We start from the raw sequence: 24,001 nt of genomic DNA, 5'->3' as shown, positions 1-24,001 counted from the left end.
AGTCAAAAAAAATTTTAATTGACATTTAAAAACAAAACGATCTCAACTTTCTAGCTCTCAACAAGACACAAATATTTTTTTTTTACCCAAAAAAGCACAAATTTATTACCACAAACATTTGAAACAACGGTTTCATCTGTTACACAAATCCCACACTATTTCTATATGCCCTCGATTTTATTCTCTTCCTCCGTTATTCTCTTCAATATTTCTTCGACGATAGTGGCCCCCACCTTTCGTCGTTAATAGATATAAACAACAACTTTAACGACGACGAAAAGAAAAACCGACGTTAAAGCCCCGAATCATTTAACGTTAATATTAGCAGTTTTTTTTCTTCCTTCTTCTTAGCCAAAATTATGAGCATTTTGGCACCATACCAGATATTGGAACTCAACTTGATCTCCGCCCAAGACTTGGAGCCCGTATGTCGTCGCAAAATGCGAACCTACGCGGTGGCTTGGGTCCATCGGGAACGCAAGCTTTCGACCCGAATCGACACCCAAGGTCACACCAACCCAACATGGAACGACAAGTTCATTTTCCGTATCGACGACGAGTTTCTCTACGGTGAAACGTCAGCTGTCATGATCGAACTCTACGCCGTACATTGGTTCCGTGACATCCAATTGGGAACCGTCCGAGCCATTATCGGAAACCTTTTCCCCTCAATATCCCGGCCGCGCCATCGTCATGAAGTCCAACTAGGGATGAGATTCGAGGTGCTTCAGGTTCGGAGACCGTCGGGTCGGCCACAAGGGATTTTGAACATTGGGGTGGCGTTGCTTGATAGTTCCAAGAGGAGCATGCCTTTGTATTTGCAAATGGGGTCGTCGGCGGTCGGGTATCAATATTTAATGGGCGAGGAAGACCCGTTTCAAAGCTCCAAAAACAATCCTCCGAGCTCTACCAAAACTAATAAAAATGACCATCAGCTTTCGCTTAATGGGTTAATCAAACCCGAGCTTCGACGTACCAAGAGTGATTCCAGTTCGATTTTCGGGTCAGATCTATGGCCCAGGAGACCCATCAAAGGGTCATCCATTATCAATGGCGGGTCAGCGGTTAACGGGTCAGAAATTGGTAAAAACAACTATGGATCTAATTCAACGGGGAGTTCTATGGCAAATTACAAGTTTGAAAAAAGTAATAAAAAGGGAAAACCAAGTTCGATTATCAACGGATCGGATGATCCAGCAAGAAAAGGTCCTGAAATCGTGGAGGTGTCAGCGGAAAAAGGCAACAATGGTCCAAAAACTAGGTTGAAAACACCACCTGGCAAGTCACCGGCTGGGTTAAGATGTAAGGGGTCGGATTACGGGGCTCCGAAAAAAAAGGGTGGGTCGACAATTTGGAACGATTCAGAAATGAGTCCATCACCATCAGAAGTGTCGGCTGCGGTGGTCAAAAACATGTACCTTAACAGGATAGAAGAGACAGAGAGTTCATTGGTCGGAGGGTGGAGTTTAGACGAAAGCAATGAAGGGCTTCGATCAAAACTTGAAAGATGGAGAACCGAACTGCCACCAGTGTATGACAGAGGTAGTGAAATTTCTAGTCACGTGTCCAGTGGGAATACTACAACGACCAAAAAACCAAGACATGTTAGAAGACATACAGAAACAGGGGGAGTGTTTTCATGTTTTGGTAACATTTGTGGGTGTGAAATTTCCATTAGTTGTGGACCTGGTGGTGGTGGTGTTGCCGCTAGAAAAAAGGGGAATTTGCATCGAAACCTTTCGGTGGATGACTTGAGTTTCCTTTGAAATTGAGAATCAGGGACTTAATTGAAACAGTAGTTTTTTGTGAGGCCTTGAGGGCTCTTGCTCAAAGTTCATGAACCTTTTTTTGTCATAGTTGAAAGATTAACGTTAGTTTTTGGGGGGCTACTAGAAATTTTTTTTTTTTTTTGGGTACATTTCTCTTCTTGTAATGAGATGAATACTGAATATTTACTTCATTATTGTTCTTTTTATATCATGACGGACTATACCTATATTAGACAAGTGTTTTATTTTGATAGATTTAGTTAATTTTGAATTAAATTAATTAAATTGAATTTATTAATTTTAAAAATTAATTGATCAATTTAATTTGATCGATTTGATTAATTTTTTATTAATCAAATAATAAATATATTTAAATTAAATTATATTTTAAACTTTTAATTTTTTATATTTTAAATAAATTAAGTAAAATTATTTAATAAAATATTTAAATACCAAAATATTACGTTAAAAATTTTAATAATTTATGAAATAAAATAATCATTTCTTGTATTTTTAATTTTATATTTAAATTATATTATATTTTGATTAAAATTTCAATTAATTTGATTTGAAAATTGAATCAATCAAAAATTAAAATTTCTCTAAAATCATTTTTATTAATAGATAGAAATTAATTTAGTAATCAATCAATTAATCAATTAAATCAATTTAATTAATTCGATTAAAATCAAATTATAAATGCTCTTAATATTAAATACTACATTATTGTTGGATTAGAAGTTCTGACCTCTGAACAATGGAACTTCCCTGATAATAGTAACCCAGTTTTGCTGATCACAAATACATATTTCAGACAAGTTAAACTGCAAGGCATACTGAAACAGCACGATTTACAGTTGATGCAATGTTCCCAAGTACTATTATCTGCTGTGCTTTCAGGATATAATTAAGGATTGGTTGCCTATTTGCCTTTACATTTCTCCTTTTATAATGCAAAGCTCCATAACAGCTATATGACACCAAATAATATGAGTTCTGAAATAAAATGATGATCTTACAATTGCAGGTTTGACTAATCTTATTAATCTCCATAAACAAATTCATCTCTCTATTCAGCTTTTGAAACTTTCTCTGACTTGTTATAAGAGTCAAGATCAGTGTTCATGGCTTTCCCCAACAGTGGGTCTTTTTTCTATGATGCTCATTGATGACAAGCTATCCTGAAAACATATATATAAAAAAAAAAAAATTCACATTTCCATACTAATATTTCCTGATTTGCTATTTTTCTTTTTTTCACCTAGGGCATGTTTAATTTACTTACAAGGGAATGAAGAGTTACCAAGTTAGAACTCATGCTCATGTATCTTTCTTGACTAACAAGTGAAAGGATTAATCTAAACTTTATTTGAGTGTAATTTCTTTCTCACACAATCTTAAGGTTTATTCTTTAACTTATAGTGTATTTAAAAAATTTTTTAGACGTTCAAAAATTTTTAGATTTTGTCTTGTACATATTTTTTCCGGGTTGATTTAAATAAATTTATTTACGTTGGATCTAATAAATTTATGAAAAAAAAATTGAATCTAAACAATAAAAATAAAATACTGTCTTTACTACTTGAGAATAATCCCATAGAAATTGATTTGCTCTTTGTTTGTGCATCTATCTTTGGTTGAAAAGAAAACAAAGCTCTTCTACAATTATTTTCCTTGTATGCTCTTTAATTGTGTATCTAATCTAATCCAAATAGGACCTTTCATTGCTAAATTGGCTTTCAGTGTCAAGACCCCACCAGCCACCACCTTCAGCCTTGAGATATAGATAATGTAAATAAATCAATCTTGTTGCTAATATTATATGAGAGGAGTCCATTTTGATTCCTGTCTCCATGACTTTTTCATTGATATTACTTCAACATACTAAAAGGGGAATAATTTGAAGATAAGTTTATCATATATGCGGTCATTGATCCATGTTGTGAATCTTATCTCCTTTACCCTTAAATTCCCAAATGCATCTTATGCCTAAAATGATTCTGAGTGCCTCTCAACTTTAATTTTCCTGTTTTTGTCTATTTTAATTAGGGACGGCAATCAAGTCCGTCCCCGACGGGTTTCAGTCCGACTCGAATCTATAGGGTCGAGTTTTTTTTTTTTTTTTAATTTCGAGTTTCGGATCGGGGTCGGATCGGGTAGATTAAGTAATAATCGGGGTCGAGTCGGGTTCGGGTATGCCTAAAACCCGACCCTACCCGATCCGACATTATTAAAAAATTATTTTTTAATTAATTAATTAATTATTTATATATATTTCTATAATGATATTTTTAAATATTTATATTTAAAAAATAATATTTTATATTTTAAAAATAATATTTTATTAATTTCGGGTCGGATCGGGTCGGTTCGGATACGATTTACATATTATCAGGTCAGATGAATTCGAATTTAATAAGCATAAAATCGAATCGAGTTCGGAGCGAGCAAAACCCGACCCGATGTCATTCCTAATTTTAATCTTACAAATAGACTTGTCAATTGGACAAATCAAATCAAGTTTAAGTCGAATTAATTCAAGTTGAATTATATTATTTACATTTAATCATAATCTATTTCACAATGATCCATGGAGAGAGTGAGGATTTGAACCTCGTTTTTTAGCAAAAACTTATATATACAAACCATTAAATCAATTACTTGAGTACATTATATCATTCTATTTCTTTCCAAATAATTCCATTTGCATCCCTAAAAAACTTGCTAAATGTCAATAATCAACAACATCTTCATTGCCTTTATTCTCCGGCAAATGTTTTATCTTCTTATTTGCTTATTTCGGACAATTTGCCATTTGCTGTGTTTAACCCTTAAGCACACACATAATTTGGTTTAGACCTATTTAAGAGTTGGATTATCCGTTTAAGTTTGAAGGCTCATCCAAATTTTATGAGGGCATGAACAAAAAATTAAATTTCATTTAACAGTTTTAAGTATAATTTTTTTATTCATTCAAATTTCAAGCTGTATCTTGAACAAAAAATTTAAAACTCGAACCTAATGCAACTCAACTCGAATTCATATATATATATAAATTTTTTATTTTATATATATGTTAATTATATATAAATTAATTCATACATATATATAAATTAAAAATAAAAAAAAATATATTTTATTAAACTTAATTATTATTTTTAATTTATATATATTTAAATTAAATATAATTTTATTAAACTTAATTTAATCATACTTTTCTTAATTTTTTTTATTATATAAATTAAGTTTAATAGGTGAATTTGAAATTTATTTTTTTAATTTGAGTAGATCTTGAAAAAAATTTTAAATCTGAATAGAACAGACTTGAACAAATATATAAGTTATTAATATAAATATGAACTCGATTTGAACTCGAACCAAAGGACTTTGAATAAATTTGAGTTTTTTTTTTTTTTTTTTTTAAGTTAAGACAAAACATATTGCATCTCAGCTTTTGCTTTAGTTTATTCTTTTCCTGATAAAGACTTTGGTTCAAACCTTTGGTTGCACCCATTGCAAAATGATATATAAAGTTCCTAAAGAAATCATCAAATTTAACTTCTCAAACATAAAGAAATGTAAAGTATGCGTAGGGTGTACATGATCGTGCTAAAATTGAATTAACTGATTGAATCGAATAAATTTTATTAATTCGATCAATGATATTTTTGGTTGATTACTAGAAGAAGTTTTTAGATATTTTCATTAGTTAGTTCATTAGGTTAACTGAATTACCCAAGAATTATTTTTAAATCTTTATTACATCTTTCAAGTTTTATATTGTTGGAGTTTCTGACTTATTATGGGTATTTGAGTATTTCTTGGGAGATTTATGTTTTTAAGATGAAATTTTATTTTGTATAGATGTTAAAATTTAAAATTAAACTTGATTAAATTAATTAAAATATTTTAATTCAATTAAAAAGATAATTCGATCAATAAATTTTGATTTTCATTGTAATCAAATTAATCAAATAAATATTGTACACCCAAGTAATCAATAGAATTTAATATTTAAATTTCATCATTTTTAATGAAAAGATAATAGATTCGAATCTTATCGATGATCATTTGTTGAAATTATCTTTAATACACGATTTATAATTATTTATTATAAATTATTAGATATGATATATTTTATCTTGATCTAAAAAATTAAATAATTTATTTATTTCTAAATTTAAAAAAAAAAAATCAAATTTAAAAGTTAAAACGAACCAAACAAAAGCAAGGCGACCAACCAACCACAAAATCATTAAAAAGAAATGTAAAAATGAAGTTTTAGAAACCCACGCTTCCGTACCAATGTCTCTTTAATGTATACTCAAGGAAGTAGGAGTAATAAATGTTGCATTCCACGCGCTTCTTCACTTGTTTGACTCTCACTGCCTTGAAAAAACATTTTTTTTAAAGAAAAAGAATTAGAGCAAATAAATATTTTATATTTTTAAGTAATAAAAAAACAACAATTTTTCAAAGAGAAAAATAAACTCAATTATAATGCTATTGAATTTATTAGGAATTTATATTATTAATAAAATATATTTTATTTAGTTTTAATTTATAACATATTTAAAAGTATTAATATAATATAAATTTTAATTATTTTAATAATATTTTTAATATAAATAATATTAAAATAAATCAAGCTTGAATTCAAATTAACATTTAAAGATGTCAATCAAGTTTGATATTAGTTTATTTAAAAAGTAATTATTTTAATTTTTATTAGTTCCTTTTTTATGACATAGAGTTTGTATTAATCAAACTTAAAGGGTATCTTTATTTTTAATTTAACACAATAGTTAAGTATGAATGTTAAATAGATTTGATAATTTATATATTAATTTCGTATAAAATATAAAAATTTTTATATTTATATCGTATTTTATATAAAAATTATTTATCATAAATCATATTTTAAATAAAAATATAAAATATATTTTTTAATTTTATTAAATTTATATATATACTTATTATTAGAATTTTAAATTGATATTTTTGCATATTATTTTTATTCGTATTTTAAATAATCAAATTTATTCTCAAAATTTTTTTTTATAAATTCTTGAAATTTTTTGAAAAAATTGATAAATACAATCAGATTTTATCAAAATTAGAGAAAATATGTAAAAAAAAAAAAAGAAAAAGCACGTGGGAAAATTAGGGAAAATTGTGTATTTTTTAGTTAGAAAAAGGTGCCAAGCTCTCTCGGACTAAAAAAGCGTAAGCAAAAGAAAGGTTAGGGTAATCCACTGAGCCGCGTACTTTGTCGGCTGACGTGGCATTTGAACAGCGAATAGAAAGCACGTGGCCTTGTCGGTTTTTCCCTTAACATTGACTTAACCCCTCCCGTCTTCTTTGGATCCTTAACATTACGTTAATAATTCTAAAACCTGACAACTGTCTCCTCATATTTTTCCTCGCCACCTTTTTTTTTTTTTTTTTTTTTTTTTTTCACTTTGACGAAGTATAACAAATTGTAAGAAATATTATTAAAAAATTAAAAAAAATACTTTGATCCATTTTGAGTAATTTCTTTATTGACTACTTTGAATTAATTTATAATAAAAAATTTACAATTTAATTTATATTTACATTTGTTGAAAATAAAATAAATAGTATTAAAAAGCTTTTAACATAAATGTTAAGGTTTTGTTTATGTTAACATAAATGTTATAAAAACTTTCTAAGAATGCTTCGCTTTAAATTTGATAATTCGTGTATATTCATGATATGTCGATTTTTTATTATACATTATAAAATATAAAAATTATTTTATTATAATTTGTATTAATATATTAATATAAAATATATTTTTTAATTTTATTAAATATATATAATTTTTATCAAAATTTTAAATTATATATTTTTTATTTTATTATCATATTATATATAAAATTATCAAATCTATTTTGTGTGTTGAAATTATTACCATGGGACATATTTATATGCTCTAGTTTCCCTATATTGACCTTTAATTACTAAAAAAAGGAAACAAAAGAAAAGAAAAGATCCTTTGTAAGAATAAAATAAAGGTGACTCAAGGATTGGAAAACACAACACAGCATTATGGTCTCTAGTTCCAATCCCACATTCTTGTATCTAAGCTTTGGGAGAGGGTCTAATGACTTTTTTTTAGCTATGAACAGTCCATTAATGACATTTTTAAGAACAACATTGATTAGGTTAATGGTCAATGGTTCCATATTTTTTAGGCAAATAAGCAAAATAAAAAAAAATTATAGCTTTACTTTTTTTCTTTTTTTTTTTGCCTCCTTAAAGTTATTTATTTTCCATGCTTTCTCATCATTTTATTTTCTAAACAATTGATTCATCATCCTTGGCTAGCTAAATTATATAGTTATATTTGTGCTTCAATTATAAGATTTTTTCACTGATAATTATATAAAAGAAAATGTCGGTAACAATAAATTAATTATTTAATCTCTCAAATTACAATAAGATATATTATATATCGTAAAAATTATATATTCAAAATTATTTATGTTGGTATGGAAAAAATATTATTGAAACAAATTCGTATTAATGAAATGATAAATATATAAATGTAATGTTTGATTATGATTATAAGTTTTGTTATACTTGTAATTTTAATTAAAAATAAATATATGAATTTAAATGGAATTTTATATGTTAGCACTTTGTATAGTATAATCAATTTCATTTATGTTTTCAACTTTTTTTTGGGCACCTCATCCACCCACTTGGAATTGCATAATCCCTTTAGGTCTCAACTTTCTAAAGCAAGGTTTTGTGCTGTTTGTCCTTGAAATACTAGACAACACAAAAGGGAAGAAAAGAAAGAAATTTAAAATTAGAATATACTTTTTTTGCCTTGTAAAAAGACTCAATACCTTTAACCCTATGCTTTTTATTCTAAAGATAACAGCTAAACCTGAATTAAAGCCTCTCTTAAACTTTAATTGATTATCATAATTAAACTCAAAATTTAAATTAATTAATTTATATAATATTTTAAAAAATTAATATTATATAAAATTAAATTTTAAATCTTAACATTTTAAGCGAGGACTTTTTTTTATGCAAAAAAAATCATAATTATCATTAAGAAAGTAGGATTTTTTATAAAAATTAAATATTAATTAGGTAATTTTTCTTTTTGTGCTGTTAATTTGTCATTTAGTAGATTTTTCTTATGTTAACCCCATTTTCCCTACATTAATCATCATGTATTTTGTTTAGGTCTCAAAGCATGATCAACAATTACTATTCAACTTGAGAGCTTTCTTTAGAAAAAGAAGACTTCTTTTATTAATCTAAAGACAAGTTCAAAAGTAACCAAACCCCTTTTTTTATAGAAGACTTCTTCAAAAGGTAAAATTTCCATATTAATATAAACATGATGTGTTGTACCACATAACCTTTTAAAAGTTTATAAGGATTTAATTGAAAAAAAAAGTAAAATTTTGAGTAAATATGATGAATAACTATTTCTCATGGAAACATCATGAATAAAAGTATAATATGGTGAACATACTTGGAGCTAAAAAGGCAAAAACCACAGTTCACATTCACAACAATGGAGACCATCAGACCAAGACATTCACTTTTATTGCTGACTTTCTAGTTATAAGTTATGCCCTGACTGTAGATCACAACCATGGAGACCATCAGACCAAGACATTCACTGCTATTGCCTTGACTTCCTAGTTACAATTTATACCCTGGCTGTAGTCTACAGAATTACAGTTTCTTTTTTTTTTTTTTTTCTTTTATGGGATTTTTCATATTTTATTCTTTTTTTTCAACCCCAGCAGGGAAAAACCAGATTCTAAACCGACATGATCATGTCAAGGAAAAAACTTTTTTTCTTTTGAGTAAAGAGGGTGGTGACTTGTGACAGTGCTAGGCGCACTAGCAGACATATGGGTCCCATCATCATCACTTCCTCCACCACCTTCCCCAACCGACCTTCCCTCCTTTTGCCTGACCTATACAGTCTCTCTTTCTCTCTCTCACCGAAACAACCCTTTTTTTTTTTTTTTTCTCTCAAAGCTGCCTATTTCTTCACCTGTGCCAAGTCTTGAACCTTCTTAATTTTCTTGCTTGTTTGTAATGGAAGGTGGTTTAATTTTACTTGGTGGCGGTGGTGGTGGTTCTTCTGGGGTTTCTACAAAGGAGTCAGCAGTTTCTAAAGTGGAGGTTGTTTCTGAAGCAAGTTCGTATCCAGCGGAGAGTGAGCTGGAGTTAGGCCTGGGGCTGAGCCTTGGTGGTAGTGGTGGTGCTACAGGGAAGACCAAGCCCGCCTGTAGTTCTTCATGGGGTGAGTGTGGAAGAATCTTGACTGCAAAAGACTTCCCTTCAGTGGTCTCTCATAAAGCTAATAACGGTGTTCCTTCTTCTATTGCTGTTTCTGGGACCAAGAGAGCCGCTGAGTCTGTCTCCCATGAGGGTGGATCTCCTACTGGTGTCGGGTATGTTATTTGAGACTTGTTTTCTTTTCTTTTATCAATATCTTTGCTTGTTTTTGAGAAGATTACATGAACACAATCTGAATGTACTCATCTTTCTCTGATTTCTTTTTGTTGGGAAAATATTTCCCCTTAAATTAGTTAGTTAGATTATTTATTGTTCCATGTTGTTCTTTTGGAAGCAGTCACGTTGTGGGATGGCCACCCATAAGGGCTTATAGGATGAACAGTTTGGTTAACCAAGCAAAGGCTCCAAGAGCTGAAGAGGACAAGGAAATTTGTGAAAAAGACAAACTCAAGGATGCTTCGAAAAAGAAACTTTACAATGGCAACAAAATCAGTTCTGCTGTTAATGAAAAAGGACATCTTGGGTTTGTTAAGGTCAATATGGATGGAATTCCAATAGGAAGGAAGGTGGATTTGAATGCTCATTCATGCTATGAGAGTTTGGCTCAAGCACTGGAAGATATGTTTCTCAGATCTGCTAACTCAGTTGGTAAGTTCCTTTCTTTGTTTTTTGTACAAAGGAGGGCCTAGTCTGAGATAAGGAAAAGGTAAGGTTGCAAGTATTAAGATTCGAACTCAAACTCAGATCCCTTGGATGCCACTTCTTAAGAGTACTTACGTGAACTATTTGAACAAAGTTTCGCGTTCCATTGAAATAAAAAGTCCTCTATATATTATAATTGTGTTCTAGTGTTGAGCAAGACTCATTTCTGATTGACTATATTTCTAGTTAATAACCAAAGAGTGGTTTAGGTATTTATAATTGTTATTTGTGTTTGTGAGTATAAGTGACGTTACCCTTTTGTAGGTGCAGAGAAGGAACAAGTAACAAAACCCTCTAAGCTTTTGGATGAATCATCTGAATTTGTTCTGACCTATGAAGACAAAGAGGGAGACTGGATGCTTGTAGGAGATGTCCCATGGAGGTTTGTTGCTATCTTTTACTAATTGTAAGTGTCCATGATGCAAAGGAGAGAGAGGAAAGGTGTGCAAAGGGCGTTGGATGGGGACATGAAAGAACAGCAACCCGAAAAAGAAATAAAAAAGAATTGAAAGTCGTTTGATATGATTTCCATGATTATGATGCTCATCGAATGCTTTTCGTTTCTTTTCGTGTTTCAGGATGTTTCTCAGTTCAGTCAGAAGGCTCCGGATCATGAGGACGTCGGAGGCTAATGGACTTGGTATGTATAAGAATTTTTATATTTGGGTTTCAGTTTTTGCTGCTCTTTGGTCTCTAACTCCTATTTTTTGCAGCTCCAAGATTTCATGAAAGCAATGAAAGGCAAAGAAGCAAGCCCATTTAGCATCATAGCCGTCCATCATTTGAATTCCAGAAAGACAAAAAGAAAACCCACAGTTTGAACACAGAAGCTAAAAGAAATTAGAGAAGTTGATGAGTTGAAGCATATTGCCAAGATTGTTTTCTCACTGCTTGTTAGAGTTATTCTCAAATCATTTTATGTTTCTTGCTGCTTTTTGTTTTGTTAGGTCATATTCAATTTAGCTTTCTCTCTTATATACTGCCATCATACGATCCTGCGACCTTGACTGGAATGCTGCTTTGTTACACTGTACATATGGGAGTACTCGAAATCTAGAGTGCTTTGAGTATTGCTGCCATCAAGCAGCTCAGTTTTACTGTTGAGATATAAGAAATGTTTGTGTGATTCTGATGTTAAATGTGTTTTCATTCTGTTGGTTGGCCCTGTTTTCGTTATGTTATACTTTAATCCGAGTTTCTGAGTGTTTTGTTATTACCGGCGGCTTTGGCCTACAAATTCTGATCATTCTAAGCTTCCTTACCTGAAGCTGTTATTTCATAGAGGAATCAGGAAAAGTTTCCCCCGTAAATAAAAAAAAAAATGAATTTCGTGTTTGGTAACATAACACAAATTATAATATGAAAATTTTTATATTTTATATGTATTTGATATAAAATAAACGAAACATCACATGTGAATTATCAATAAAATAAACATAATACATACAATATGAAAATGTGAATTATCGACATGAACTATGTACAATACGAATATGTGAATGATTGATATAATATATTTAAAAATACGAATATGTGAATTATTGATATAAAATAAACATGATATGTGAACATAATATATACAATACACATAATTCGCACAATTTGAATATACGAATTGTCACGTTTATATCTTCAGTGTCTTCAATAAGGTGGATTTGGAGAGAATTGAAGCTTCGATTTACAGAAGAGAATGAAGTGTTGAAGCGAAATAGCATCTCATACCAGAGATAAAAAAAAAAAAATGTATGACAGAAAGTAGGTAAGAACACAAGAAATTATGGAAGAAGCATAACAACAAAACTTAGTGAGTGGACATGATAATGCTGGCTTTTGTCTTTAGAAGCATCATTGTCTACAGTTAAGTGCTGCAGTTACAACCAACAACAATTTGTCATGTGGCTATAATAATCACCATCTCAACTATTTTACTGCAATGCAACAACTCCATAACCACAGTTCTGTGATCTCCAAACCATTTTCATTTCGACAAATATAATGAAATAACGTGTGACAATTAAAGTGTCTGGTCCTTCATGTCCAGAATGAAAGCTCTTTTTCATGACTGATCAAAGGTTGGAGAGGAAAAAGAAATGAATTTTTTGAGGGTTTAATGAGTGATTTGTAACCATAATGTCATCAGGATTAGTTTCTGATAGAAAAAAAACCAAAGAAATTTTGTGGTGGACATCAGAGACAACCATAAAAAAACTTTGGAATAATGGGAAAAAGGTGTTTTCTGGTGCTTGATCCAATCAAATGTAATCTGAGCTATGAGAGCTGTAAGATACTTGCTTATGAAAAATGGGACACACATGGTGCTTGAGATTATGCAATCATTTTGATTTTGACTCTGCAGATTACTAGCCATCTGTAATGATGGTGTTGGCCCATTAGCATAATTGCTTTCTTTTAATTGATTGAGAAACAACTGTTTTCTACTATAGCTCTCATGCTAAGCCTCTTGTATTTACAAAGATCATTCACCTTGAAGATGACTTCTTTTCCATTGCCTTTTCATCCTCAGCAATGGAAAGATAAAGACCCACCATCCAAGACACAGTTTCTCTTTTTTTTTTTCTTCCGGAGCTTGTTTTTTCATGTTTAGTCTCATGCAAAACACATATAATAGCATTGGAACCCCAACAGCTGGAAAGGTTTTTTATGGCAATCCATATCATCTCATCAATTCAATATTTTGGCTCCACCTTCAATCCTAGGAAGCTCTTGATGCCTGTAACACAAAAGATAGTTTCACTATCATGTTTAATTGAGTGCTGAGACATTTCAATGAGTAGTGTTATATGTCATATCATTATCTTTAATTCATTCTGCTTATTCTGCCGTACGATCACATGTATATATATTTAAAGGCAGTATATGGTGGACAGTATGAATTTTGTACAACTGATAATCCCATTACCCCAGATTTGTGCCCTCCAAATGAAGTGTGAAGTTGAACATGTTATGGGGCCCCTTGATGTCCATTGCATGATTTCCCCACTTTGTTAGATTGATGAAAATTAAAGAGCTCCCAATCATATTTCGATCTGTGACTAGAACTGCATTCTTGGGCAGTCTGACAGCCCCCTACGGCATTAATGTAAAAAAAAAAATTGTCATCGTTACAATTACATTCAAATATATTTTCACGACTAATTTTGGTTTGTCGATGTCCAAGTGAACTAACAATCATACTAATAATCCATAAATTCTTATTCTGAACATTTCTTGTGCAAACATCCTTGAAGCTTAAGAAAGAGAAGTTTCAATTTTGTATTTCTTGCATGAATAAACTGAAAATGAACTTAGATACAAAACAAAATCTTACAGAATTAGCACAATAGTAACCAACAATAGAGCTCCATTTTCTTTTCTGCCTCCAGTTATTCATGCGGGTTATAGATTCAACTTCAGATGTGACTCAAGTTTCTACTGCCAAAACTCCCTTGGATCAATGACATAACCAGTCAAAGCTAATGCAGCCGCTGTATACGGGGAAGCAAGATATATCTGGCCTTCCTTGTGGCCCACCCGACCGGGGAAGTTCCTGTTTGTTGTTGAGACACAGACCTGCAGGGGTGATCCCGTAAAAATTATTGCCTTAAAATATAAAAGGTTGCCATTTTCATGAGATTTATCTCTAAATTCTATTCAAGATCCAAAAGGGTGAAGTATGGGGAACAAATTGCATGCTCTTCAAGGTATCCTGCAGTGGAAAAGATGGCTAAGTACCTTGGGTTCATTCATTCGCGCATATGTCTTTAGGGCCACCCAAACAAGCACCACAGCTAAGGCTTGCAGGTGTATCACAGCCAGCTTCTTCAAATATCTGCGAGCATGTCTTCCCGCCAGATCCTGGTACAGGGAGAGCATATACATCCGTCCAAACCTGCCAAATTTACCAAATTAATAGGCACATTCTTTTATGGTTACTTCTTTCGTACTTAATTGTAATTGAAAATTGAATCACATTTTAACATTAATGATATGGAATCGCACCTTTTGTGTAGCAGGGACGAGGAATGTGGGAACTTTGACCTTCTTTCCCTGCATTCAAGCAAATTAAAAATTTTAAGCTTAAGAAAAAGAAATCACAACTTAAGACTGATACTTGTAAATAAGATATGCAAAAATATCGAAGCTCTCCCTCGCTCTCATCTTAACTCTTACCTCACCCACAGGAATTTTGTTCTCAACTTATTTCAGCAAGTAAAACAAAAAGGATGAGAAATGAGAATATCTGACTCTTAACTGAAGCTAGGAAGACTTTAGCAGCAGCAAGAAAATCTTCTGTTTTTCCACTAGTACAGGATCCTATATATACTCTGTCAATTTTAACATCGTTGCATTCTCTTGCCAAAGCACGATTATCAGGAGAATGTGGCTGCAAAGGAGATTTAAGAAATTACTCCGGTATATGCACAACATACATGAAAGAAGAAGAAGATAGAGAATTAAAAAGCAACTTTCATGAGATAATCATTATTAAAGAGAAAAAGGGATAGGGAGAAGGGAGGTGGAGGTGGATATCAGAAAAAAGAGCCCATCACTGGACTTAATAGAGACACCCACCTTAGCTACCAAGGGCTCCAACTTTGAGATATCAAATCTGTACTCAGAAAGAAAACTGAAAGCCAGATGATATAAATATATAAGTACTCATCTTAATGCAGTTCCCACTTCCAAGCATGAAAGGACACAACAAACATCAAATAAAACCATGAAAGAACCATGAAAGGACATAAAACCATGAAAGAACTCAAATGAACTCAAAATCAGACCCACTTATCCAGAAAAAAAAAAAAAAAAAAAACCATGAAATAACAAAAAACCACATACAATTTCCATCTCCAATACCATTATATATGGGTATAAATCATAGCGACACATACTAGAATTTACAAAATAATTTTGTTTACACAATCATTTTATTCCAATCAGCTCTAAATTTTCATATGAGAGAACAGTAAGTCAAAGAAGAAGAAGACCGCCCTCCCACCAAACCAAATGAACCAACAGCAGACAAGACTGTAATAGTAAGAACTTGATCTGTAGATTAACCACTTAATCATAAAAATCTACCTTGCTTGTGCATCACTGTAAACAGGTTCATATGGCACAGATGTTTTATCCTGTGCGAAGCAAAAGATATAACCCATAAGCCGCTGCTTCGCAGGAACGCAGCAATAGACATTCAAAGAAAACAACTTTGTGTAAGAGTATACATTGATCCAAGCAATGAATTGGGACAAAATGCACTCAATGATTTTTGCACTCACCTCAAGGTACTTAAATGTAGTACCATCAGCAGGAACAACACCATTCTTTCCACCAGCTTCGACAACCAGATTGCACAATGTCATCCGTTCTTCCATCTGCCCAATACAAATAATCAGAAAAAATAAATTCATGATTTCATCCGGTGACAAAATAAACTAGGAAGATTTTGGAAGGACCTAATTTTACATCAGTTATGGAACATTTCAAGTTCACTTACATTAAAACTTTCAACAGTTGTTCCAACAAACTCCATGGATTTTATGTTGCACCAGCTGCAGATATTTCACCAATGATCTGCAAAATGGCAACCATTTTAAGACAAAACAGAATAAAAGCTGTACTCTTTCCATGACCTACCAATAGAACATGAACAAGAGTAATATCCCCAGGATAACAGAGTTATGACTTCATACTTATCAAAATGGAACAAAAGGCAGAAAATATATGATCTTACTTGCAAAATCAAATCCTTTGCAAGCAAATAATGAGGCATTTCACCATTCATCACAAATCTCAAAGCCGGTGGCACCTGCAATTGGACATGCAAAAAAACAGCATATATGAATTATACTGCCTAATGTATTATAAGTACCAGTCTTCAACCTCATAGCAACCATCAATATCCATACACAAAAGAAAAGGCCAAGATGGTCATCAGATCAAACTATATGCCTAGAATGAAGGATAAAACCACTCATCAAACCACTAAAACTTTGCCAAAAACCCTTCAATGACTTTGGTTAACAGAGTTGAATCACTTTAATCTCATTTGGTAAAAAACGGTTCCTAATCCCCTAATGTATTATAAGTACCAGTCTTCAACCTCATAGCAACCATCAATATCCATACACAAAAGAAAAGGCCAAGATGGTCATCAGATCAAACTATATGCCTAGAATGAAGGATAAAACCACTCATCAAACCACTAAAACTTTGCCAAAAACCCTTCAATGACTTTGGTTAACAGAGTTGAATCACTTTAATCTCATTTGGTAAAAAACGGTTCCTAATCCCTGGGGAAGTGTAATGCTAAGAACAGATATGGTAGCCAAATACAATGTCTGACTAATTAGTCTAATACATAAACAATGATATTAAGGAAAGCAAACATTTAATAAGTTACAATACTAGTAGGAAACCAAATGAAAATCATAGAATGCACAAAACAAGATAGAGACACATGTAATCAAGTGAAACAGTAAAGCATAATTAACAAACCTTGAGCAGAAGCTTCCGGTGCCTAAAACAAAGCCTGCATCTGTATTTCCAATTCCTGTAGCAAATTGACCAAATGCTCCAGCTGTACAGGTGTGAGAATCTGTCCCTAACAAAACCTAAGGCAGCAATAGATAACTTAACAACAGTTCGAGAACATAACGCATAAATTGAATTTTTACAATTCAACAATTCTGGTAAAGCATTGATACCTCTCCAGGCCTGCAGTGACCTTCTTGGGCAAGTGCAACATGGCATACACCTTTATAATCAGGGTTTGCCTGCAATGTTATGATTTAGAATTAAGCTTTACATCAATAAACAGAGAATATACCCCGAGTTCCTCCGAACAGTGAACAAGAAAATGAAGTCCAAGACAAAAAGTGTCATACCTTAAAATTACTAAGATCTTTAATATTGTAAAAATACTTGATATTTTGCTTTGCACAAAAATCCCTCAAAATATCCACATTACGATTTGCATGTTCATCACTTGTGAATATATAATGGTCAGGTACAATAACAATCTTTTCACGGTACCAAACCTTCAATACCAAAATGATAATACATAGTTAACAAATTCAGCCATTGCAAATAGACAGCTATGAACACACCTAAACACACACACAAGGCTCTACTCTACCATGTAACACTTAAGTTACCAAGCTAAAGGAAATTTTACGTATTTTAACAGATAATGAAACAAGAAAGAAAATCCACCAAAATCAGTTTCCAATCTTGAAAAATATCCAATTGAGAAGAAGCTTTCAGCAGTGACATAGCTATAGTTACTTAATCAATCACAAAATTCGATTTTGAAATGCTACCTAAACACAAAAAGCTAATTAAAATCTAATAAACATCAGCAAGAGCTCAACTATGCACAAAGCTAACCTAAGATAAAAAAAAAAAAAAAATTAAACCCAGCAAAAAGAAAAAGAAAATAAGTAAGATAGTAGATGAATTGAATACCTTTGCATCTTCACCAAATTCTTTCTTGAAGATACCAATGGAACCAGGACCACAAACATCATGTGTCATCAATATATCAACATTAACCCAAACATTATCACCAGGGCTCAACTGTGGTTTCTCAGAGGCCCTTGCAAGAATCTTCTCCGTCATTGTCATTCCTGTCTTCACCTGAAAAGGAACCCAATTAAAAAAAACCATCAATGAAAATCCATCAAATAATCAATAAAAATGAAATCAATGAGACTAAAAATGGAACTAACAGAGCCAGTGGTGGCTGGTTTACGCTCTGATTGCTGAGGTGCCATGACTGAGTCGATTTTCTTGGAAACTTGTTTCTTGCATTTGTGAATAGCAATTTGAGACGTCGAAGGAAAAGCAGAAAACCCTAAATCTTTCTGGTCAAATAAAAAAAAAGGTTTTTTGCTTTTTAGTCAAAGTAATCACAAAAATCAAAATCTAGAACATGGGTAATTCGAAAGCACTGACCTTGTTGCCGATGAAGGAAGAAGTTAAGGAGGAAGAAACCAACGAGGAAGGCATATGATTCAGCTCTTCTAGTTAATTACCAGAGAGATGGAAAAGGAGGAGAGGGCTGTTGATTCTCTGTTTGTTTCCCGAGAAAAAAAATGAATATAGAAAAAACACGAGCACTACACCAGTGTAGGAGTCGGGGCAGCGAGAAACTGTGTAAACGTCGGGTTGTCATTAGTTTGTTGAGTAATATGGTCCACCTTGAATATGTTTTTGCCGTTTTGGCAAAACAAAGTCTTCCAAACTTAATAAACAGTGCCATGTTTTGTTGATGAAATTAAGGGTAAGTTTTGGACGAGATTTGATTTAATTTGGATTGATTGTTTTTTTTATAACACATAATATTTCAAAATTTATAATCTCACTTAAATTTGAATCAATTTTGTTTTGAAATTAATTTGATTCAAATTTTATTAATACAATTCGATTGAATTTATTAATTTTAAAAATTTATTTTTTTAATATATTATTTTAATAAAATTTTAAATATATTTATATATAAAATTATTATTTTATTTTATAAAAAATTTTAAAATATATAATTAGATTTGATTTTTTTTAAATTTTTAATATTTGATTTAAAATTAAAATTAATATATATTTAATATCTAAATTTAATTCAAATCAAATAAAAAAATCAATGTAAATCCAATCAAACACTAAAATTTCAAATCCATATTTTATTTTTTTTTTATTTTTTCTCTTGCCTTATTAAGAATTGTTTGAGTGATTTGCATTGGTTGTCACTTTAGTCACGTGTTGGTAACAGGGACTGATACTCTCCATTTGTGTTTCTTAGGGCTGAGTGTTGGGTCTAGTTGGACTCTTGGAAGCCCTCTTCTCTACCCAAAATCAAAATCTCGTTAATTTTACCCTACAATTCTCTTGTACTTTAATGTAAAAAAAAAAAAATCATCGTTGATACGTTAAACTAACAGAGTTTAATGGAGTCTTACCAGGAAGCAAATTATGGTTAAAACCATATCTAATTGCAAGTGGATCTATCCACATGAACATTGTTGCAACAAACAACTTCTTAATTACTTCAGCAGCCATTTTTAATCCTCCACAATCTACAAAGCTAATTACTTTATGACTGTTACCCCAAAACAGAAAGAAGTTGATCTAACATGTGGGTGGCCATGAAAGCATGAAATCAATCAGAATATATGCCAAAAACTTATGCAGTGTTAAAAGGAGATGGAAAGAACCTTGAAAGGGATTTTTTTTTTGTTTTTTTGCGTTATATTTCTTCGTTTTTAATTATGATTTTGTTGATTTGATTTGATTAGAAGCAGAACAGAAGAAAGGGAGCCGAAGCTTTGAGTCAAACTTGAAACCAAAACTTGGGTTAATATCTATTTTCTTATGGAGCCAATAGTGGCCCACTTCTCTGTAATAAGGTTTATAAGATTTCTTAGAACACAAGTTTCACTAGTTTCATAGTTTATAACAATCCTAGTTCTACAAGGAAATCATATTCCTAGGAGGATTTGAGTGACTTTGCTTATAAATATATGTCCATTAGTTCATTATGATTTACTTCAACTTCAGAATTTTGAATGTTTTTTTCATAGTTTTCTCACAATGGCGGTGCAAGCTAAGAGAAAGGCAAATACCATCGATTGTTCGTCCACCAAAAGAAGAAGAACAGTGCTTGATTCATCAACATCAAGCCGTGTTGATCAAGTTCCTAGTGATGTCCTGACTGAGGTCTATGATCTTCAACAGGCTTACTTTCATTGATCTGGTTCAAGCGAAAGCTGTTTGTTCCTCTTGGAACTTGCTTGGAGAAGAGTTTGTTTCCAGGATAACCTGGCTGATGCTTCCTTCGAAGGAAGAAGTTGAAGAAGAAGATGGTCTTGATGTTAACAATAATGGCTACAGTGGGTTATTGAATCTTGGAGAAAGTCAGGTTTATAGCCTGAAAACGATACCAAAGGAGTTCGGAGAAAGTTGCTGCATTGGATCATCACATGGGTGGCTAGTTTTCTTGGAGGAAAAGGCTGTACCGTTTCTGTTCAACCCTTTCAAGCAAGTGAAAGTACAACTTCCTTCAGTTGATCATCTGCTAGGTTTACTGAAGATGAAAGAAACATGGATGGCGAATACGAACTCCAATATTTCAATGGTTATGAGGATGCTAGGTTAAAGCAACAACTACAAGAATGCTATATTCGGAAAGCAATCCTGACAGGAGAACCTGATTGCAACAATAAAAACTATAGTCTGATTCTGTTGTGCAAGAGAGGGAAAGAAATTGCATATCATGAAAGTGGAGGCAATTACTGGACTGTACTTGACGTTAGCCATCCACCCTACCAAGATATCAAATTCCATGAAAACCATCTCTATGCAATGAGCAAGGATCATAGTATTGGAGTATGGGTTGTTCAAGGTGGTTGTGTGAGGAAAAAGTTTGATAGGAGAAGTCACTAGCCAAAGGAAACTCCTTCGGAGATCTTTGCACAAGCAAGTCTTACTTGGTTGAATCATGTGAAGATCTTCTGCTTGTTGTGAGGTACATTGGGGAGTTTGTGGATTGGGATGGGACACTGGTTCGTGAAGAAGATAGGTTAACTGATTACTGCACACAGCCTAAGGTTTGTCCATATAAAACATGTTTATTTCATGTCTATAAGCTGGATTTCAATGAGTTAATATGGGTGGAGATGGAATCTTTGGGGGATCGAGCTTTGTTCTTGGGTGGAAATCAATCTGTTTCAGTCTCAGCTCAATCTTTTTCCAACTGTGAAAGGAACTCAATTTATTTCACGGATGATTATTGGGAAAAAATGGAAGAAGATTACTTGTATGGACGTCATGACTATGGCATATACAACTTGAAAGATGAAAGTGTGAAGCCAATTTATGAATTTTCTTCAGACAAGATTCAGCCACCACCCTGTTGGATCATCCCCCAAGCCTTGCTAGAAGCCTAAACAGTCTGATGCAAGCCTGCAACTAATTTCCTCTCTTCCTTCTTTCAACTTTCTCAATTCATTACGTATCTTATTAAATGTTATGAAAAACTTTTGAGGAAGTATGTGAAACATGATTCCTTGTAGTGAAGAACAGCTTATAAATATGAACATTCAATTTAGCTTATTTTATTTCCTCTGCTTTTCTTGTTGTGGCCATGGTCTTGTTGTAATAATGAACAAAATTAATAGACAAGCAAGGATAATGTTAATGGACCAAAGGGTGACAATGAGTTCTAAATATAATCTTTTTTCTTTAACAGCAACTTACCATTTTTATTTTTTATTCCTTAAAGCCAAGAAATGAAAAGAAAATAAAGAAAAAATTTTCTCAATGATTCAAATCATTCCTAACTCTTTCTAGTTCCTCTTGGCGATAATGCCATTTTGGATTTATCCATTTAGAATTTGGGATCTTCACTCACTAGGCTATGGTTATGCAACTGACAACTTATATATATAATGCAGATTTAACAGATGATACTAGTTAGTGACAATTCCAACTCAATTATCAATGATATATATTTTTTTTTACAAAAGAGGCCACAACCTGGCAATAAAGGAAAGGGTTGCAAATGTTGGGATTTGAATTTCAGACCTATTAGATGCCAGGTAGATGCATGAACCAACCGAACTAAGCATTATCAATGATCATTGATCTTCCTTCTCTTTTAAAGTTTGGAAGGCAAAAAAATTCTTGGGTTCGAAACCTGTAAATTTTATATGGTACATTTGGCCAAAGATCATTTGAATCTTAGTCTATGCTAAACCTGGATTGTTCATGCATTATTTTTAAAATGGGATCGGTAAACTGTTTCAGGAAATATACTAACCCTATCCTGAGGCAGCATTGGTCATTTTGTTTTGGAATTGATAAAAACAACATTCCTAGCCCTGTAAACAATTCTCTTCTGTTCTGTTTTTAATTAGCAAAGGTTTTGGTGGCATTGACCAAGTCTTATGGATTCAGTAAATTTAGCATACAATCAGGAAGAACTGATTAAAAACCCTCCAAAATAGCTCAAAGCCACCCTTGTGAATCACAAAATTAAAGCAAACTATTTGTTAATATGGTTAACTTCCGGATAAGCTGATGACCAAAATGACAACCTCATATTACATGTCATTGTTTTCACCTCAATTCCAAACCTCTCTTTCTTGGTGGTGGTGGTGGTGGTAGTGGAGGTGGTTTTTTTGTTTCTTTTTGCTGCTGTTGTGGCCATTGATGGTGACTCCACCTCCAAGAAAAGTAATGGTGGTAGCTGACCCGACTCCCCACTCAGCGGCAGCCCTCCAATATGCTCTTTCCCATGCAATGTTAGAGCAAGATGAGCTGATTCTTTTTCATATTGAAAACCCCAATTCATGGAAAAACACTTTCTCTACTTTTCTAAGGAGACCAAGTTTTCCTTCTGGTACCACGGCTCCTAATTCCGTCCCTGAAGGAGCTTCAACTGACATAGATTTTCTTGACCAAATGAAACGTGCATGTGAGATTGCTCAGCCTAAAATCCCCGTTCGTATAGAGAAAACTGACATGGATGGGAAGGATAAGGCTACTGTAATTCTTTCCAAGAGCAAAGCTCTAGGAATTGATCTTATTATCATAGGACAGCGGCGGAGTCTCTCTTCAGCAATACTTGGGTGAGTTTCATACCCTTCTCTTCTAGTTCTTTTGCCATGCATCAATGGCATACATGATGAATAATCTTGTATTCTATTAACCATATTAACGTTCCATCCAAATGGACCCTTATCCAGAACATACGAATATGTATGAATGTTTATTTCCGCATGTACTAACAGATACAGGCGGCCGAGCGGGTCAATGAAAGGATCAAAACTGATAGACACGGCAGATTATTTGATTGAGAACAGCCCATGCACCTGCGTTGCAGTGCAGAAAAAGGGACAAAATGGTGGTTATGTCCTCAACTCGAAGACCCATAAAAATTTCTGGCTCTTGGCATAATTTGCACTTTGCATTCAATCAAGTACCATTCCATTGGTCATAGTTCCAACAGTCAATTTGATTATCACCAGAACTTGATAAATCTTATAAAGTTGTCATATTTAGTTAACTTTTAATTCAATCCCTTCTTTTTCTTCTCTTTAGTGATGAATGTTCCATTTGTATTTTTTTCTTCAGTTTGAAACTACATAGAAATTGTAAATATTTGGAATTTGGAAATGACTGCTTTTTAGGGCCATATCCAAAGAAGTGAGTTACAGATGAAACAATCA

General features: G+C 32.5%; 4 protein-coding genes and 1 pseudogene across 5 annotated transcripts; 4 read left to right on the top strand and 1 right to left on the bottom strand.

The window, feature by feature from the left end:
* Positions 1-13: 13 nt before the first annotated feature.
* Positions 14-1,971, top strand: LOC111298556 (uncharacterized). The gene has a single exon (XM_022893275.2). It carries the CDS (start codon positions 360-362, stop codon positions 1,764-1,766), a length of 1,407 nt encoding a protein of 468 aa, XP_022749010.2. The 5' UTR covers positions 14-359; the 3' UTR covers positions 1,767-1,971.
* A 7,738-nt stretch (positions 1,972-9,709) lies between these two features.
* LOC111298557 (auxin-responsive protein IAA12-like) lies at positions 9,710-11,914 on the top strand. Its single transcript, XM_022893276.2, has 5 exons — positions 9,710-10,228; positions 10,411-10,721; positions 11,040-11,157; positions 11,354-11,415; positions 11,489-11,914. The coding sequence occupies exons 1-5, from the start codon at positions 9,870-9,872 to the stop codon at positions 11,536-11,538; spliced, it is 900 nt and encodes a 299-aa protein (XP_022749011.1). The 5' UTR covers positions 9,710-9,869; the 3' UTR covers positions 11,539-11,914.
* A 2,152-nt stretch (positions 11,915-14,066) lies between these two features.
* Positions 14,067-18,941, bottom strand: LOC111292260 (3-isopropylmalate dehydratase large subunit, chloroplastic-like; annotated as a pseudogene). Its single transcript, XR_016328544.1, has 15 exons — positions 18,732-18,941; positions 18,506-18,640; positions 18,243-18,413; positions 17,663-17,815; positions 17,483-17,551; positions 17,270-17,389; positions 16,510-16,584; positions 16,273-16,349; positions 16,055-16,150; positions 15,858-15,907; positions 15,348-15,402; positions 15,028-15,159; positions 14,775-14,822; positions 14,508-14,664; positions 14,067-14,345 (listed from the first exon to the last, which is right to left on the bottom strand). The product of XR_016328544.1 is annotated as a 3-isopropylmalate dehydratase large subunit, chloroplastic-like (transcript).
* Positions 18,942-20,363: 1,422 nt separating this feature from the next.
* LOC111298289 (F-box protein SKIP23-like) lies at positions 20,364-21,718 on the top strand. Its single transcript, XM_089745703.1, has 4 exons — positions 20,364-20,489; positions 20,614-20,810; positions 20,852-21,174; positions 21,279-21,718. The coding sequence occupies exons 1-4, from the start codon at positions 20,364-20,366 to the stop codon at positions 21,716-21,718; spliced, it is 1,086 nt and encodes a 361-aa protein (XP_089601829.1).
* LOC111298559 (universal stress protein PHOS34-like) lies at positions 21,321-23,848 on the top strand. Its single transcript, XM_022893278.2, has 2 exons — positions 21,321-23,401; positions 23,564-23,848. The coding sequence occupies exons 1-2, from the start codon at positions 22,983-22,985 to the stop codon at positions 23,727-23,729; spliced, it is 585 nt and encodes a 194-aa protein (XP_022749013.1). The 5' UTR covers positions 21,321-22,982; the 3' UTR covers positions 23,730-23,848.
* Positions 23,849-24,001: the final 153 nt, after the last annotated feature.

Source organism: Durio zibethinus, chromosome 16 (genome assembly GCF_047325235.1).
Source record: "Durio zibethinus cultivar Kanyao isolate XHJ-2024 chromosome 16, ASM4732523v1, whole genome shotgun sequence".
Classification (NCBI taxonomy): Eukaryota; Viridiplantae; Streptophyta; class Magnoliopsida; order Malvales; family Malvaceae; genus Durio; species Durio zibethinus.
The sequence above is the reverse complement of the archived record's forward strand: the minus strand, read 5'-3'. Positions and strand labels throughout refer to the sequence as shown.

Bases quoted from the DNA above. Each gene is read 5' to 3' on its own strand.
- LOC111298556 (XM_022893275.2), top strand. From the start codon at position 360: ATGAGCATTTTGGCACCATACCAGATATTGGAACTCAACTTGATCTCC.
- LOC111298557 (XM_022893276.2), top strand. From the start codon at position 9,870: ATGGAAGGTGGTTTAATTTTACTTGGTGGCGGTGGTGGTGGTTCTTCT. The intron at 10,229-10,410 runs GTATGTTATTTG...TTTTGGAAGCAG, and splicing joins GGATCTCCTACTGGTGTCGG to TCACGTTGTGGGATGGCCAC. The intron at 10,722-11,039 runs GTAAGTTCCTTT...ACCCTTTTGTAG, and splicing joins CAGATCTGCTAACTCAGTTG to GTGCAGAGAAGGAACAAGTA.
- LOC111298289 (XM_089745703.1), top strand. From the start codon at position 20,364: ATGGCGGTGCAAGCTAAGAGAAAGGCAAATACCATCGATTGTTCGTCC. The intron at 20,490-20,613 runs GTCTATGATCTT...CTTCCTTCGAAG, and splicing joins CTAGTGATGTCCTGACTGAG to GAAGAAGTTGAAGAAGAAGA. The intron at 21,175-21,278 runs GTGGTTGTGTGA...AATCATGTGAAG, and splicing joins TGGAGTATGGGTTGTTCAAG to ATCTTCTGCTTGTTGTGAGG.
- LOC111298559 (XM_022893278.2), top strand. From the start codon at position 22,983: ATGGTGACTCCACCTCCAAGAAAAGTAATGGTGGTAGCTGACCCGACT. The intron at 23,402-23,563 runs GTGAGTTTCATA...ATGTACTAACAG, and splicing joins CTCTCTTCAGCAATACTTGG to ATACAGGCGGCCGAGCGGGT.